Source organism: Morone saxatilis, unplaced genomic scaffold, assembly GCF_004916995.1.
Source record: "Morone saxatilis isolate NCDOM2014 unplaced genomic scaffold, NCSU_SB_2.0 Contig20, whole genome shotgun sequence".
In the NCBI taxonomy this organism is placed as follows: domain Eukaryota; kingdom Metazoa; phylum Chordata; class Actinopteri; family Moronidae; genus Morone; species Morone saxatilis.
Window position 1 is genome coordinate 6726350 of NW_023339763.1, and position 16283 is coordinate 6742632.

The window sequence follows — 16283 nt, forward strand, 5'->3', positions numbered from 1 at the left end:
TATGTACAAGAGAAAAAAAAATAAGAATCCACAACAACAGATAACAAATTGTAAATAGTAAATTGTCAAATATGAAATAAAAAATAGAAAACACATTAGAACCCAGTGTTTTGTTAGTTACTTAAATATGTAATTTATTACTCATTAGTCTTTTCAAAAGTAATGTTATTGCTTTACTTATTACTCCCTGCCAACAGTAATTAGTTACACTACTAGTTGTGTTACTTTTCTGCTACTCCCCACAAAATTGGTAATCCTCCCCAAAATTGACTGACTTGTTAAAATCAAAATAATGGGAATATTTCTCAGTACTGAATGTAAACGTTTCCATCTTCTATAAGTAATTAGTTACTGTGGAAAGTATTATTATTACTAGTAATGCGTTACTGCCCAACACTGTTAGAACAATAAATATATTTTAATAGGCTCTACCAGAGGTGGACTTAAGTGTTTTCCTTTTCATACTTATATACAGTATATTCTTTTTATTATGAAATACTATATCAACTATCAGAGGGAATTTTCTTTACTTTGTACTCTGCTACATTTAAGAGAAAACAGTGATGACTGGTCTATTACTCTGTTATTTTATGCTATGCTCTCAACTTGTGACTGGGTTTTGTTTTTTGTCTCTGGAACATATTGTTGGTGGGGTTTTTTTATAATGAACTTATGTTTTCCTTTTTTTAAAGGCTTTTATACTGTTAGCTTTTATCAGCTGTAAATCCCACATTCCCTCAATTAAAAGAAAATAATGATTTCAGTAAAACCTTAACACTCTTGTCTTCCTCTAAATGTGACTGAGGAATACAGTCGAAATCAATACAATGGCATTAAATGAGATTTAAGGAATATTTTCCCAGTATTGATACACATCTTTAAACATAAAATGTGCATGAAAAGTTACACACTGTATATTATAATCCAGTATTTGACTGAGCTGCATTTGGTCAGTCAAAAATGCTTCAACATATGAAACAAAAACACTGAATTATTGGCCATCAATGACTGAGAAGAGGATGAGAGGCATGAGAGGGGAGCTGAAAGACATCATGGACAACCCCTCTCATCCTCTCTAAGGAGTACAGCATCCAGTACCTCCCAACCTCCTCTAGTCTAAGACTGTTTAACTTGAACCTGCTATGCACAACTTTTATACAAACTTTACCTTGTAATAATTGCACATGTACAGTTAGTTATACACAAATTCTTGCACAATATATTCCTTTATTGCATGCTGCATATAGTGTATATATTTTAATTCTAGTTTTTATATGTTCTATTATATCTTTGTAATGTTTTGATTATTCTTTATTGTATTTTTGCACTACATTTCCTCTGTGCGGCTGTGTCAAACTTGAATTTCTCCATAAAGAACATCTTATCTTATCTAAATTTAAATAATCAGTAAACTATTCTTTATTTTGCTGTCAGCCCTAACACACCTCAACTTTAGGACTAGTAAAATAAAATTAGTTTAGAGTTATAACCTCGATTCAAAGCTTTTCTAAAGGCTAAACTATCACAGGAAAGCAGTTTTTTCTGCAATTCATAATGTGCACTGTGCTAGTTTCATACCCCCATAAATAAAATACATTAATCAAGAAAGTGAGAGTCAAAATAGAGTATGTCACGCAAGTAGTATTTTATTTGGTATGAATTGTCAGGTTATTCATTCCTGTGTAGGTTTTTAAGCAGACTGTTTACATCATGTCAACACTAGATTTGTTACTGAAGTTCAAATAGATACTGAGAGCCATAAAAACAGTTATTCTGTAAACATTATCAAAAACAATCAGGTAGGTCAGACAAGTCATAGGATAAACCACACCAATTCATTTACATGAAAAAAATATATATTCACACTAATAAATTAATTTGGATGAAATTAAAAGAATTGAGAAAGGACATAAGAGCACAGATACAGAGAGTATATATGATGTATGAATGAGTGAGGCTTGAATAAAGCAAAGCAGGACACGTCACCAGAAATACTCAACACAAATAACATACAAACTCCCACTGCCTCTCATTTATTTGCAGTGACAGCGCTTTCCAGTAAAACCCCAAACAATGCCCTCAATCGCACTTCTCATTGCGTACATATACAAAAGTTTACTGCGTTTTTATTTATTTATTTAAGCTCGTGCAAAATAATACACTCCACGTTTAAGGACTAAATGCTTCTTCTGACTCCACAACCTAAAACGATGGGAGAAAACTAACATAGATGGACCCTTCTGAACACTAGGTGACAGATCGCAACAGAAAATACAACTGAAAGAAAACACTGAAAATCTGTCACAACACGAATACATATGATTCTTATCCACCAATTAAAAAGGAGAGGTCAAGTTCTCAAGAAAAAAATTAAATATAATCAGTAATATAATCAGTAAAGAGGTTAGTGTTTCAGTTGATGGATGAAGAATTCAGCATCTCTTGCTTGTACAAAAGATACACAAAAATGTTTGTCTAATGTTCCTAAAAACTATGTTTCATCTCAAACTAACCCATGGCTGGAGGGCCATGTGTGTAACTGTTCCTCAGTCTTTGTGAACTCAAAACAAGTAGCTTTTAGTTTTTCATTTGTCTTCAATCGACTGATATTATCATTATTTCCTGAATCCAGAGTACTTTTGCACTCTCTAGCTTTCTGCACTACCTCTATCTCAAGACATTAACACTGTGATCAAAGCTCTTGATCTCAGTTTGTTTTAATATATTTTTAGAAGCAAGCACTTTCTGATGGATCTAAATTGATCCCACAGCTGTTTCACCTACTATAAGATTATCAGTGTGTTAAAATGAACGCTGGCTGCTGCGCTTTAGCTGTATTTACTTCCTGAACTCCTTAGCCTGAAGGTGGCCGTGCAGCCTTACTGGATGTCCATGTGAAACCACTTTTCTTGCTATCTGATGTGTGTACGACAGAGAAGAGTCAAGGGGCCGTATGTGAATAAATAGTATTTTTGAAAACTAATCTCAGAACACACGTTTTGAAATTTGTCCTAAACCTCAATGTAATTTTGTTTAAAAAGAAATGTTTTGTCGGACCCCTGTGACGGTTACTATTTGTGACACAACTGCTGCACCTCAAGCTCATCGACTGCTTGAGGTGCAGCAGTTGCAACAATAATCAGCAGATGTGATGACAATATGTATAAAAAGGAAAAAGAAACGTCTGCCAGTCCTAATGATACTCTGTCTTAAGCTTTCTGCTTAATTCAGACATCGACTGTGAATCATAACTGATCAAAAACCCTACGAAATCTCTTCATTCCGAGGGCCAGTGTAGTTAAATCACTTATACTACCTCTGACAGCCTTCGTTCATCCGGCTATCAGAGTTAAGTAAAGTTTAGATTCAGACTTTGAATGACATGAACGGAAAATGCGCTGCCCGACACCCTGCAGGGCTGATTAATATGATAAACAGTGGTGTAATACTAGTTGGGAGATCAACTACATCCAAATTTCTCCAGCAGTTCTCAAAGTTTTACCTTCAGATTTGGTTTTACAGCAGCTGCTGAGGAGTCTGCGTCATTGAGAATATGACACCCTGCACAGATTATTTACCATCTTCGGAGATTATTCGGATTTAATAGGACGAAAATTCAATATCCTTCTTCATCAGCTCTCAGTAAAACATGTCATGACATAACAACATATTGTGTTATCTTTTCATAAATGCAGTTTTTTAAAGCAAGACTATGCCATTGTCAAATAATAAATAACACTGACTTCATAAAATGCAACAATTGCTCAATTCAATACACCAAGGGGGTTTTGCAGCTACAGCCTGAACTGGTCTGGTAAGAATAATGTTACAACAGCCATTAATGAGTTAGTTCTCTGGCTTTCTATAGCATGTATTGCTGTTGCGATGTTTTTTAGCATTTCCAAGTATCTTATAATTGCTGTTTATGTCGACGGCGGCTGCTGTTTACCCAAAGTTACATAATCTCACTTTAAATTAATGATCTCATGCAAACAATTAGAGTTTTTAAACAACTTCACAGCAGCTGGTGTTTTTTTGCTGCCCTCTGTTGGTTCTCACCTTGCTGCAGTGAAGTAGAATTGTACTCCAGGGCGTGTCAGTACATCGTGACATCACTCTTGCGGGTGTGGTTAGACACTTGAACTAGAGAGGGCAGCAAAATACGGCTTTTCAGCCAGTTACTCTTTAAAGTTTGTTTGTGGAGTTTTTCTGATGTAATGCATAGTACTGTAGGACAGTTCCTTGCATTGCGCACGAGTTTGATTACTTTGTGTGTAATTTTGCATACCCTTTGCCATATTGTGATGTCAGAAATTAATGATGTTTCAGAAATGTCGCCCAGCATTTGAGGGACTCCAGTGTTTCCCATTCAGAAGTTAAACGGCGTCTGTACTGCTGTCCACTCTTGAATATGACATTTACCATTTTCTGTGATAGACCTGACAAATAAATATCACTCAGCACAATAAATGCCTCTGTACAACGCATACTATCTTTCTGTTTCTCAGCTTTAGTCCAGAGAAAAAAATTGGAGATCTGAAACCAACACCGGGCTCTCTGGTCATATGTAGCTTAGCCTTAGAGGAATCCTGAAGCACTGAATTAATGAGCACTCGTCCAGCTGATTAATAAGGCAGCGAGGATTCGTTTCCAGACTGTCGACAACAAACCCACGTCAGCCGACGTAAATGACCATGCCTTGTCGCTATGGGAGATGGAGGGAGGAAAGATCGAGCAGGGAGAGCGGGGTTTACGGAGATCCTCCTGGTCCGTCAGGGAGTCTCTGAACCAATGAGCTGCAGGATCTCATGGGAGAGGATGAAGGTGAAGAAGTAAACGCAGAGGTCGGCAAAGACGTCGCCCATCCTCCTGTAGGTGTCCATAGAGCGGTTGATGACCTCAGCGGGGATGCCGGACAGCAACAGGGCAGCGGTCAGCACAGTGGTCTGGGCCTTCTTCTCTACCTGGAGGAACGGGTGTACAACTGTGATGAAATTTCTTTTGTTTTGTTTTTATAGTTAACCGATTGTTTTGTTAATAAAATGCCAGAAGACTGTGACCACAAACAAAAGCAAAATTTCACATTTGAAATGCTGGAGCCAGCTAATAAAACACATTTTTTTTCTTGATAAATTACTTAATGTAATAGTTATATGTTTTGGCTTAGCTTAGCATACATACTGGGAACAGAGGGAATCAGCTATCCTGGCTCTGTTTAAAAATAAAACCTACCAGAACCTCTAAAGCCAACTAATTAACACGTAATATAATAAAATGATAGGGAATTAGGGAAGTACGAAGTAATTGCCAGCCGCCTGGTGTATTTTTTTGAACACTGGACAGAGCCAGGCTAGCCGTTTCCCCATGGTTTTAGTCTTTATACTAAGCTAAGCTAATCACCTGCTAGCTCTAGTTTCATGTTTAGACATGAGGGTGATTCCAATCAACACGATCGGTTCCTTTACACAATGAAGATATCAAAATACTTTGGGATATGGAGTTCTCTCACATTTAAATATACACTTTTTTAAAATATTAAAAATAACAAATCTGAGAAAGGGCTCTTAAAATAAAATATCTTAAAAACAATCTAGTGCAAACTCACCTTTGGAAAGTATTTGGACAACCCCATGTAGGCCAGTTCCAGGGTCAGAAATGGAGCAAATATTGACTAGAATGAAAAAAAAAAAAGAGAGTCACATTAGCAGAATAACATCATGTTTCTGGCAGCTAATATTAAATGCAGGCTGCTATCAGACTTCAGCAGGGGATGTGACATTCCCACAAAATGAATGCATGCAGAAATCAGCATGAGTAACTGAGCACTTACTGACATGAGACAGGAAGTGAAAACACTCAACTTCTCAAAAACTCACCAGATACTTGCAGACGAAGACCCTCACAAAAACAGCGAGGAGGATGCTGCCGATGAGCCTGAAGATTCTGAAGGGATCGAACTCCTCCGTCTCGGACCCTCCGTCCTGGGCCGGCTTCTCATTGGCCAGCTGACCGCGCAGTTTCATGGCATCGTCGAAGCGGGACAGGTACTTCTGGAGACCTCGACGCGGGGAGCCACTGATGTCGTCTGATACCCGCTCCCCCCTCGGTCTCTGTCGGATCCCTCCGATGTCGTCTTCCAGAGAGCCTCCGTGCGGCTCGCTGAAGCCTGGCAGGGGTGAGCCCCTCCTCTCTGGAGTGGCGCTGTGGGAGCGGCTGCCGAGCACCGAAGCCTCTGGCAGGAAGGGAGACGCTCTCTGGGATGATGAGGATGACGACCATGGCTCTGTCCTGTCGAGATCGAGGTGGAAGTGGGGCTCTGTGGGACGCTGGGACGCTCCAGCTGCAGGTGTAAGACAGCAGAAGAGTGAACTAGTGCTGAAACTATAAGTCTATTAGTTGTTGTTTAAGTTATTTATCAGGGAAAATGACTCTCAAATGTCAGACTTTACAGCTTTTCACTGTTTCATATCATTAGAAATTGAATATCGTTCAATTTTGAACTGCTGGGAGGGCCAAATAAGCAATATGAAGACATCACACCGGGTCATTTTCACTATTTTTCAACTAAACTATTAATAATGGTAATTATTCCCCAGATTAACAACTGCAACCCTACATTTGACAACAGCTACAGCTACACAAAAAAGGTGTTGGAGCATATTTGACAGCTCAATAAAAAGCTGATTCTGGCAACACTGCTGCATGACAACCAAAAAAAAACCCTGCACACTCCCACGAGTGTTTTCATTTATTCCGATTCAGCCGATTAGTCCTCTGCTCAGGTTGACGTTAGCTATGATGGCAATCAGCCGGTGATGTCAGTCCACCAGAGTCTGTACCCATCCACACATCCAGGAGGGTCTTTGGCCTTTAACCAAGTACTGATACTGATATATGTTCAGGTTACAGTTATTAGTCTGGCTCAATGCTGTATTCCTTTATATGTCCAATCAACAGTCCAAAACCCAAAGATATTACATTTGTTATCATAGAAACAGAAACCAAATATTGACTCTGATGACAGAGAGCAGCGCCACCATGCGTCAGCAGACTTACAGTGGGAGCAGGTAGTTGCTGGTTTGAATCCCAGGCTGGGAGAACCTGCCACTCATGCTCGTATTCATACCTTTATACTGATTATGAACACTGAAATGATGATACTGCAGGCAGACCAAAGGTAACGTGCTGACTGTAGTTCTATACAGCAGTGAGATGAAGCAGGTGATAGTGTTACACTTGATCCAACCCGTTCCTATAATCAGCACACTGAAGAAATCACCAATCATTGTTTTTACCTAACACAGCTAAAAGTCTTTTCTGTCCATCCTTTTTTCCACATCTTTGTTTCATCCAGATGTGATTATTTTAACCCTTTTTCAGGCCTTGTAGCTGGAACTTGAACTAAAACTAGAAAATGTAACATGCACCACTTTTAGCTTCCCTTCACTGGCTCCCTATTCACGTCAGCTCATATTTAAAGGAGCATGGGAACGACGCTTCACACGCGTCTGATCTCATTAAAGCTTATATTCAATCCCCTGCAGGTCTTTGTCTTATCTTGTCTGAGTAACCTCGTTACTGAAACCTTTGAGGCCTCTAAAATCCCAAACTCATCTCTCTGCCGCTCTGAGCGCCAGCGTACGAGCAGTCTCTCTTTCTCTCCTCTCATCATTGTCCTCTCTTTTCACTCAGGTTTATCATCAGCCATCCTGAGATCCATCCACCCTCTCTCTCTCTCTCTCTCTCTCCTGGCTGTCAGTGCCTTATTCCAGGTGTTTGGATCTCTCTTTCTCTCTTTCCCTCTGTGTGTTTGTTTCCTTTCTCCTTTTCTCCCACCTGTGTGAATCACATGCTCAAGCTTTGTTTGTTTCTCGTATGTTGGTCTGTCCTTTATCCAGGTCTCCGTGGTGGAGAGGAGGTCCTATCTGTTTGGGGGGGGGCAGCACCTGTGCATTGAATCGACGTCCTCCTGGATCCATATTCTTTGTATACTAATAACCACAATGCTGTCATTCTGGTCATTTCACCATGTTGGACTGCTCTTCTGTTGTCGCCACCCTCCCCCCCGTTTGAAGGTTATTTTTAGGAAGCTTTTTCTCATCTGAACAAAGGTTGTTAAAGACAGAGGTTGTTAAAGACAGAGGTTGTCATATGCTGCACACACTGCAACGTCCCCTTGAAGTAAATCTGTAATACAGAGCCACACAAACTGCATTCAACCCAGCTTTAAACAGAAACAAGTGGTGGGAACGACCCTTAAGAAGAGCATACCGCTGGTGTCCGGCTCGTTTTTAGCGTAGCCCACGATCCTGTGCATCCTGTCCTCTGAATTCATGAGCAGCTTTCTCCTGCGGATCTCGGCTCTCCTCTGCGCCGCCGACAGAGACGCTGCCTTCTCCTCGGTGGCCTCTCCGGACTCCATGTTGGGGATCGATCAGCGTTCGCTACAAAACCCAATTTCACAACTCATGCAGAGGAGGAGGAAGAGGAGGAAGAGGAGGAGGAAGAACAAAAAGCCTCCGATCACTGAATCAAACGCGTGAACATGACGGAGCGTTGTCTGGAGAGAGAGAGAGAGGACGCGCGCTGATGACGTCCCCGCCGAGCATGAGGGATGACGTAGTCTGAGCGGGTTTAAAAATAAATAAATAAATAAAAAAATTAAATGTTAAATAATAATTATTCCCTCGACGCTGACTCGCAGGAACAGAGGTCTTGTGTGCTTCTGATGTACCTGAAATTGGAGCAATGTAAACAAACAAACAACAATGTAAATCAGCAAAGGGGGTTGTCTTGGTGATTTTGGGGACTGTAGGTTTGGTGGAGGACCACGCCTGGGGCATGTGCATGTGTCATTGTCATTTGTAAAATAGTAAAAGAAATAAGTCATTTTATAATTTGAGATGGGACTAATGATTTTTTTAAAATTTTTAATTATTTTACTGAAGTAACTGATAAATTATTTGGTTCATAGAAAGTCAGAAAACAGCAAGAAATGTCCACCGTTTTTGACCCAAAGCTCAAAACCTAAAATATTCAGTATAATATTACAGAAGACTAGAGCAGATTTGAAAAATGACTTAAATAATTACTTAATCATCAAAACCAAGTATAAAAAATAAACTAATTAATTAAGCTGTTCATGCTGGAATGGAAAATGGAAACCCGATCCAGATTTGTCAAAGCCTGATAGATCTTGTGAGGGTTCTGACCCCCAGGTTGTGGGGTTGCTTTAAAGCAACTGCATTACCATAAGCACTATAATACAAATATTACACAATCATAATAACACACAGGATCTGCAGTTGCAAAATTGTGCAGCAGCAAGCACAGTGTTGGCTATCATCTTTGTGTTTTAGCACAAAAAAGCAAATCTGCTGTAGTTTGGCAGGTCCAGTCATTAAAATAACTTTTATTAAATGAAAAAGTATAATTCTGGATAAAAATGAAATTAATAAGGCTATTCATGCTAGAATAGAAAATCGAGGCAGATTTTTCAAAGCCTGAACTAAAACACACAAGGCATATTCATTAAATCAATTTTACCTGAACTACATAAATAAAAATAAAGAACTACAAAGACATCAAATTAAAGTTGAAAGATCAAGGAACTTTAAAATCAAACAGAGGACTGATAAGGTTGGTAAATATCAGATGTTACTGCTCTTTGACTACCCTGCAGGCTGCGGGAACTGGGACAGATTGACAGTTTAAGAAGATCCAACTTTGTTTGGTGCTATAGTTTCAGTTTTAAAGAAAGTAATGATCTAACAAGTACCATCATGTAGTTAAAATATCATTTTTATAGCTGACATTTGACGGCCCAATTTAATGCCATTTAATAGAGCAGCAGTTAATTTACAGAGATAATAAATGCTTTTTTAATTGTGTCTTCAAATAAACCAAAGCAAAATGATCAGATGTGCCGTGGTCTGTTATTCCTTTAACACAATTACAATTTTAAAATTTCTGAGTCGTTTGTTTTGTAGTTTTTGTTGACCGCAGCAGTCTTTGCATCTGAATGTATTAATCTGAGGAATATCACCTGTTATTTGTCTGCTAGAGTACACTGCCAAACACACTTTCCCATCCAGTTTATGTAAATTGATTGGCTGTCAGTGAATTGATTCAAAGAAATAACATCATTTTTATTCTTAGGGTTTGGAGAGGAGAGATTTTTCATAGGTGTGGCCAAATGGGGCTACTAAATGGTGGCACTATTGATCATATATAGTTAGTGGACAGAGCCACTCTGAAATGAAGCCAACACCAGTGTCTCAAACCTGCATTTTTTTCTGATGACCAGCAGGTGGCAGCTCCATGGGCTGCAAAAAAGAAAGCATTAAGTCTTACAACTCTTCTTATCACTTGATTTATTAGCTCAGTAAACGGTTTCCTAATGATTTTATGGTCTCAATCACTAGTTTCTAGTGTTCTTCCATACGATAAAGCAGGGTATGCTTTTTGGTGTGGCTACCTTGTGACTGATGAGTCATTCTCAGCGAGTCCGTCTAACTCAACACATGAAATTTGCCTAAAATCCTTTTAGTTCATTGGAGTCAAAACCAAGTGCAGCTAAACTCACAGTACGTCACCGCGGCTGGCTGCAAAACACTAATTCTAAACTTGAGGCTTCAAAAAGGTATTGCACAAACCAATGGGTGACACCACAATAGGTTCAAAGTTGGGTGGCACAGCAAAACAAAATGCCAGGAGAGGAGTCGGAGTGTGACGCAGTGAACGGTCAAAAGTGGCCGACTGCGTTTGTGATTTTCTACACTATTAATTTAACTGAATAGTACCCAATGTAAAATACAATATTAGTCATTACTCAGGAGCATATTATGGATATGTGACTCAAAAAGTGGAGCCAAGTGACTGTATCAGAGGGGCCCTGGCCTCCCCTTGGTGGCACCACTGATCTGAAGTCTTCGTGCTGTCACGTCATCGACTTACATTTTTTTGTGAATCCACACATTCTCTCTCTTGTGGAGAGGGATGTCACGAGTCGTTGGTGTTAAAGTCAATTTGCAAGTCTTTTTGATTTGGTCAAGTCTATTTGATTAATGGCTCAAGTCAAGTCAAAGGCATGTGACTTGAGTCCACACCTCTGCAATGTACTCTGTACAAACACAGGCTATTTTTATTTTCATCAGTTTTTTTTTTTTATGAAAGACAATTTTGTGCATGAAGACCAAAACATATTTGTCTGTTTCTAAATACATTTTTGCTGATATAATACATAGATTACAAACTGTATGAAATCAGACCAAATCAAAAACCTTCAATTCACGCCCAGTCAAGAGAAAAATTGACTATATTGGTCCATATTGTTTTGTAGTCTTCATTTTCACTGAATAAACACTGCTCACCCACCAAAACACAAAACTACATTTAAAAAGTCCCAAACATTTTATTCTCTTAGCGTCATTTCACCTTAATGTTTATACTAAAATCATCAGCATTTCTTCACCTTTATATAACGCAGTCTTTTCAATATACAAGTATCAATAAGCATGATTAAAAGATCACAATGGCTTTGTTATGTCTGTGTTAAAGAATTTCCCATATCCTATTATATTAAAATATTTCATATATAGAGTCTGTATTTGAACAGAGGTTTAATAATAAAAAGTGAGTTCCCATACAAGGCAATTATAGAATTTAATCAGACTGGGAGTCTCATAAATTATTAGATTATCAGAAAAAAAAAGAAGAAACAAACAGAACAGCAATGTCGTCAGAGGTGTTCTGAATGTCCAAAGACAGAAAAGATGACAGAGAATTTCTGAAGGACAGATCAGACCAATGAAAACAACTTTCCACTGCCGAGTCCACACATTCAAGGCAGCAATGACGGCAAGGTTGACCCACCATCAAACACCTTTAACATTTCTGCCTTTTTACGACAGAGTCTACGGATTTGTTCGACACACAATTATAATGACTGAGAAAAGAAAAAAAAAAGCACACGTTCTGTCCTTCGGGTACGATATTAAGAGTGTTGTTAGAGCTCAGGTGTTCTGTATATAAACACTCCTGGTGACATCCAATAACAGTCTTTGAGTGCAGACATACTAAACATCCTTACAAACCTAGTCTTAAGCATACATACATACGTTTTGACTTGTTTTAGTAAAGACAACTGTGCTTTTTGAACAAAAACACTTCACACATCCATTGCCTGAACTGTATCTGAACGATACCTCAGTAAGATAGCATTGTTCTATGAGAATAAACACTGATTCATTCAATCATCGACACACGCAATCATCATCAGCATGGATTTCTTGCCTTTTTTTTTTTTTTCTTCCAACGTGTTGATTCAGCTGGGTAAAAAGTGCTAAATAAGCATCAGAATCAGTTCTTTGTCACTCTGTCCGTGCACTGTCCGTCACATAGTTTGATTTGAGTGACGCTTCCTGTCAGTTCAGCTCAGGAGCTTTTCCGTAGAGAGATAATGCACCACTGCTGGAGATTCCTTCAGTCCCACTGCTTTCACTCGTACACACACACACACACACACACACACACACCATATACATACACACACACACACACACTATATACATACACACACACACACACACTGATGCATGTCCTCACTTCAGTGTTCCCTCGTCTCCAGACTGAAGTTTATTTGGAGATTTGCTGTTGGAGGTGAAGCAGGAACTCGTAGTACGACAGGGCCGACTCTGTTCGGTCCTCGATCATGTTCTGCATAAAGCTGGCTTTCCACTGGCTCTCGTCCCTGAGAGAGACAAATGATAAGAGCAAAAAATGACAGACTGCCTGCCAAAATTAAAATCCACCAGCAGGTGTTGGCTGGTTTTAATGCCCACCTGATCACATGCAGGGAGGGGAAGAACGGCCTCTGATCCCTCAGCCAACCAATGAAAGCTCTGGTTCTCTGTGACTCGGCAGTGTCCAGCTCAGGGAGCATAAACTGTGAGAGGAGAGAGCGATGGTCAGGTTATCATCATCATGGGTACGATGCAGTGAGTAAAACTGAACGGCTGAACTGTGTGCGAGTTAACTGATGTGACCATTATGGCATCCTAAAGACGATTTGTTGGAAACTACTTGGGCACAGATACCGGTTTAAAAGTGATGGAGTGAAAAATGACCACAGCAGGTGGAAAAAGTGTGAAAGCTGCAACATGAAGTTGCCTACCAGGTTATCAGGCACGGAAGCATAGCTGGGAACTCCCAGCACTTGTGAGAGGAAGTTGGGGTTGCAGTTCCGTCCGATCCACAAATACATCACCTATTAGAACAGAATAAGGGATACATTAAGTTTAAACACAAATAAATAGTAAGCATTGTAGTATTCACTGTGAACACACCTCCTTACTTGGTGCTTGAAATATGAGAGAGATAAAAAGTGAAGCTTGTCTGGATGTTTTAATTCCTGTATCTAATTAAATCCTTATTATGCTATCATTACCCCTCTATTCACATGCTATATCCAAAGCATCTTTGGTGTTGACAAAAGTAACAAAGGAATATGTGGTAACTGATTAAATGAAAGACATTTTTTCCTCAGGATTCAGCCAGGTTTACGAGCTTCAGCTTTGTATTTCTGTTGGCTTGTTATGAGTGCTAAAAAAATAGCGTCATACCGTTCCAGCATCCATGAGGAAAGCTGCCTCCCTGCTGAGCTTCTCCACAGACAGCTGCAGCAGTCTGGGCTGAGGGATGGTTCGCTCACTGATGTTCAAAGCTCCCTGAGGATGCAGGAAACAGAAGAAAAGAAAAGATTACTTAGTAACATGGAGACATCTAAAATAACTGTGAAACATATCGGGATGCCAGTTCCAATTCAGCCCACTGCCAAGAATAAAACACCTAGACTGAATTCAGAGTTTTAGCTGTTAAGGACTAAAAATCGGTCTTCAACAGCAATAAATGACTTCCCTATCAAAACTGCTTTGCCACATATCAGTCTGCTATGTAAAAAAACATAATTTCAAAAGGTTACTCATACAGTCTTAATCATAAAGATAAAAAAGATAAATCCAGGGTCACTAGTTTTCAGAAAACTCTACAATAGCTAAATTGTGCAGGTGCTGAGGAGAAATTTCATCCTCTTCACCTCATCTGTCAGATCGTCGATTCGGTACAGAGCAGGATGGATCATCAACATGGCGTAGGCCAGCGGCTGGTACTTCAGCTGACACATGGCGAACACCCGGTCGTCCAGCCTGGTGCTGGTACCCGTCCTGAAGGATTTCTGCAAGTCGACACAAACAAATGAAACTGGATCAATGAAGACTCAACACACACACACAAGATCCTGGGAGTAAAAGCTTGAGCACCAGGAAAATGTTAAGTTAAGCTGACCTGTTTGAGCAGGGCAAGGATGAAGAGGGGGAAGAGTCTGAGGCAGGCTGGGGCCAGCAGGCCGGGCTGCTGGATGGTCAACACGGACTGCCGGTATGATGTCAGCGAGTCAATGGCAGCGTTCGTCATTGCATCTCTGGCGTCACTCAAACTGGCTGTCACAGAGCGGTCCACAGCTGGAGAGGGAGAGAGAGGGGGACATGTTTGCAGCTGTCAGGAGGAGTCACATTCTCATTCTTTTAAGCCAGTATCTGTGGGAGCTTCTGACTACCTACTAGTAGTAACAGAATTAACCTCACCAGTTGTCACAGGTATTTATCCATCTTTCTGGAAACCAAGACATATCCTCAGAATAGAAGATTTAAGAGATTCTATAATCACATATAAGTGTTTTTGTATTAACTTCTTCAAAATGAATGAATGATCTCTAACTCTCATGCTGTAAATGGTGTATATGCATCCCAAACCTTTTGTCATGCAAGCACCAGTTATATTAGTATGGTGGGATTTTGAAAAGTAAATGTATAAAGTTTATTGTTGACCTTGGAGTTTGACAAAATGTGATTTATAAATTCATGAGCATTTTAAGGCATGTGTTGTTAATAGCTGTATATTATAGCCTTTTAAAAGTTAAACTCAACTTTAAAAACATTAACTGTTGTGAACATTAATGAGCAGTTGAGAACTGCTGTGGGCTACCAGTCGCAATAAGGCACAAACAACAGTGGCAGAGCCATACTGTGCCATATTCTGAAGAAAGAAGAATATCAGCGTCTGTTCTGTAAGATGCGAGATGAGCCGGGACAGACCTGACTGCTCAGTATGTGATGGTTGCTAGGTAACCACAGCTGTCACCACTCATCTCCATCTGTCAGTGCTAATAACAGTGAAGTGGATGAAAACCCTGCAGCGATTCAGTATCAAGCCAATCGGAAGACTATTTACTGTAACAATGGATATTAATTTCAGACGAAGTTCATCCATATTACACACACAGAAACACTTTTATTTTGGGAGAAAATATCTATGCTGAAAATATTCTTCACGTGATGTAATCAAGTATCACTGACATTAAGACAAAACTCATGGAATAATGTTTTTACTTTATCTTCCCATTCCGGCTCAAAGTTACAATACACAGGAATGAAAACCTCTAAAATTATAAACTGACAAAATGGGCAAACATTTTACATTGCAGAATCATTTTTTAAATTGTGAAAGTTTGTGGTGAGAAAATTAGATGCTATGGCAGGTATGCAGAATCTGAATAAAAGCAATCTATCTGCAATGAGAGTTAACGACCTTCTAAAATAGTCATGTGACATGTTCTTTAAGTCCCCTTCTACTTATAAATGTTTTTTTATTGTTACTTCAATCGGATGTTTGCACATTCAGCATTCTAAATGTCAGAGTTTGATACCAGAGGAACGTTTTCATATTCTTTTGCTCGGTGTTTACCCTAAACCATGATTTTAAGGTGTGAATGTATCAGCATAATATAGTGACATAACAAATCTTATTTAAACCAACTGTGTTCCAGTATACAACTGTGATATATGTGTGTGCGTGTGTGTGTGTGTGTGTGTGTGTGTGTGTGTGTGTCTCTGTCTAGATGGAATTTTAAGAATTTGTAACTGGGTAATTAAACTTGTTTTGTGGAAATAATGACTATTTCAAGCAGAGTATTTTTATGTGTTAGGACATGTCTGGAGGGGATAGATACTGTGGTACGTACCCATGCAGGCCAGCAGTCCACTGATGGCTTGAACATCAGCCCCAGCAAAGATGTCTGACAGAGAATTGACCACGGGGAGACACAAGGTGTGGACACGGATCCTCCTCTCTCCTGTAAGACAAAATACTTACATTTAAACTAAAGAGATACAGATGAATTATTTCCAATTTTCACAGTGGCTTTGTGTGTGTGTGCGTGTGCGTGT

The 16283-nt window shown here is 39.5% G+C and overlaps 2 protein-coding genes across 2 annotated transcripts in view; both read right to left on the bottom strand.

Moving 5' to 3' along the window:
* Positions 1 to 1627: 1627 nt before the first annotated feature.
* camlg (calcium modulating ligand) lies at positions 1628 to 8591 on the bottom strand. The gene is made up of 4 exons (XM_035666635.1): positions 8272 to 8591; positions 5877 to 6340; positions 5606 to 5671; positions 1628 to 4964 (listed from the first exon to the last, which is right to left on the bottom strand). Exons 1-4 carry the CDS (start codon positions 8420 to 8422, stop codon positions 4773 to 4775), a joined length of 873 nt encoding a protein of 290 aa, XP_035522528.1. The 5' UTR covers positions 8423 to 8591; the 3' UTR covers positions 1628 to 4772.
* Positions 8592 to 11604: 3013 nt separating this feature from the next.
* The window catches only part of sec24a (SEC24 homolog A, COPII coat complex component), a 17010-nt gene continuing 12331 nt past the window's right edge, over positions 11605 to 16283 (bottom strand). Inside the window, exons 17-23 of the mRNA XM_035666814.1 lie at positions 16079 to 16189; positions 14344 to 14519; positions 14096 to 14233; positions 13623 to 13727; positions 13175 to 13267; positions 12843 to 12946; positions 11605 to 12751 (exon numbers count right to left, since the gene is read on the bottom strand). Of these exons, the coding sequence (XP_035522707.1) occupies positions 12637 to 12751; positions 12843 to 12946; positions 13175 to 13267; positions 13623 to 13727; positions 14096 to 14233; positions 14344 to 14519; positions 16079 to 16189 (842 nt within the window). The 3' untranslated portion in view covers positions 11605 to 12636. The remainder of the gene's footprint in view (positions 12752 to 12842; positions 12947 to 13174; positions 13268 to 13622; positions 13728 to 14095; positions 14234 to 14343; positions 14520 to 16078; positions 16190 to 16283) is intronic.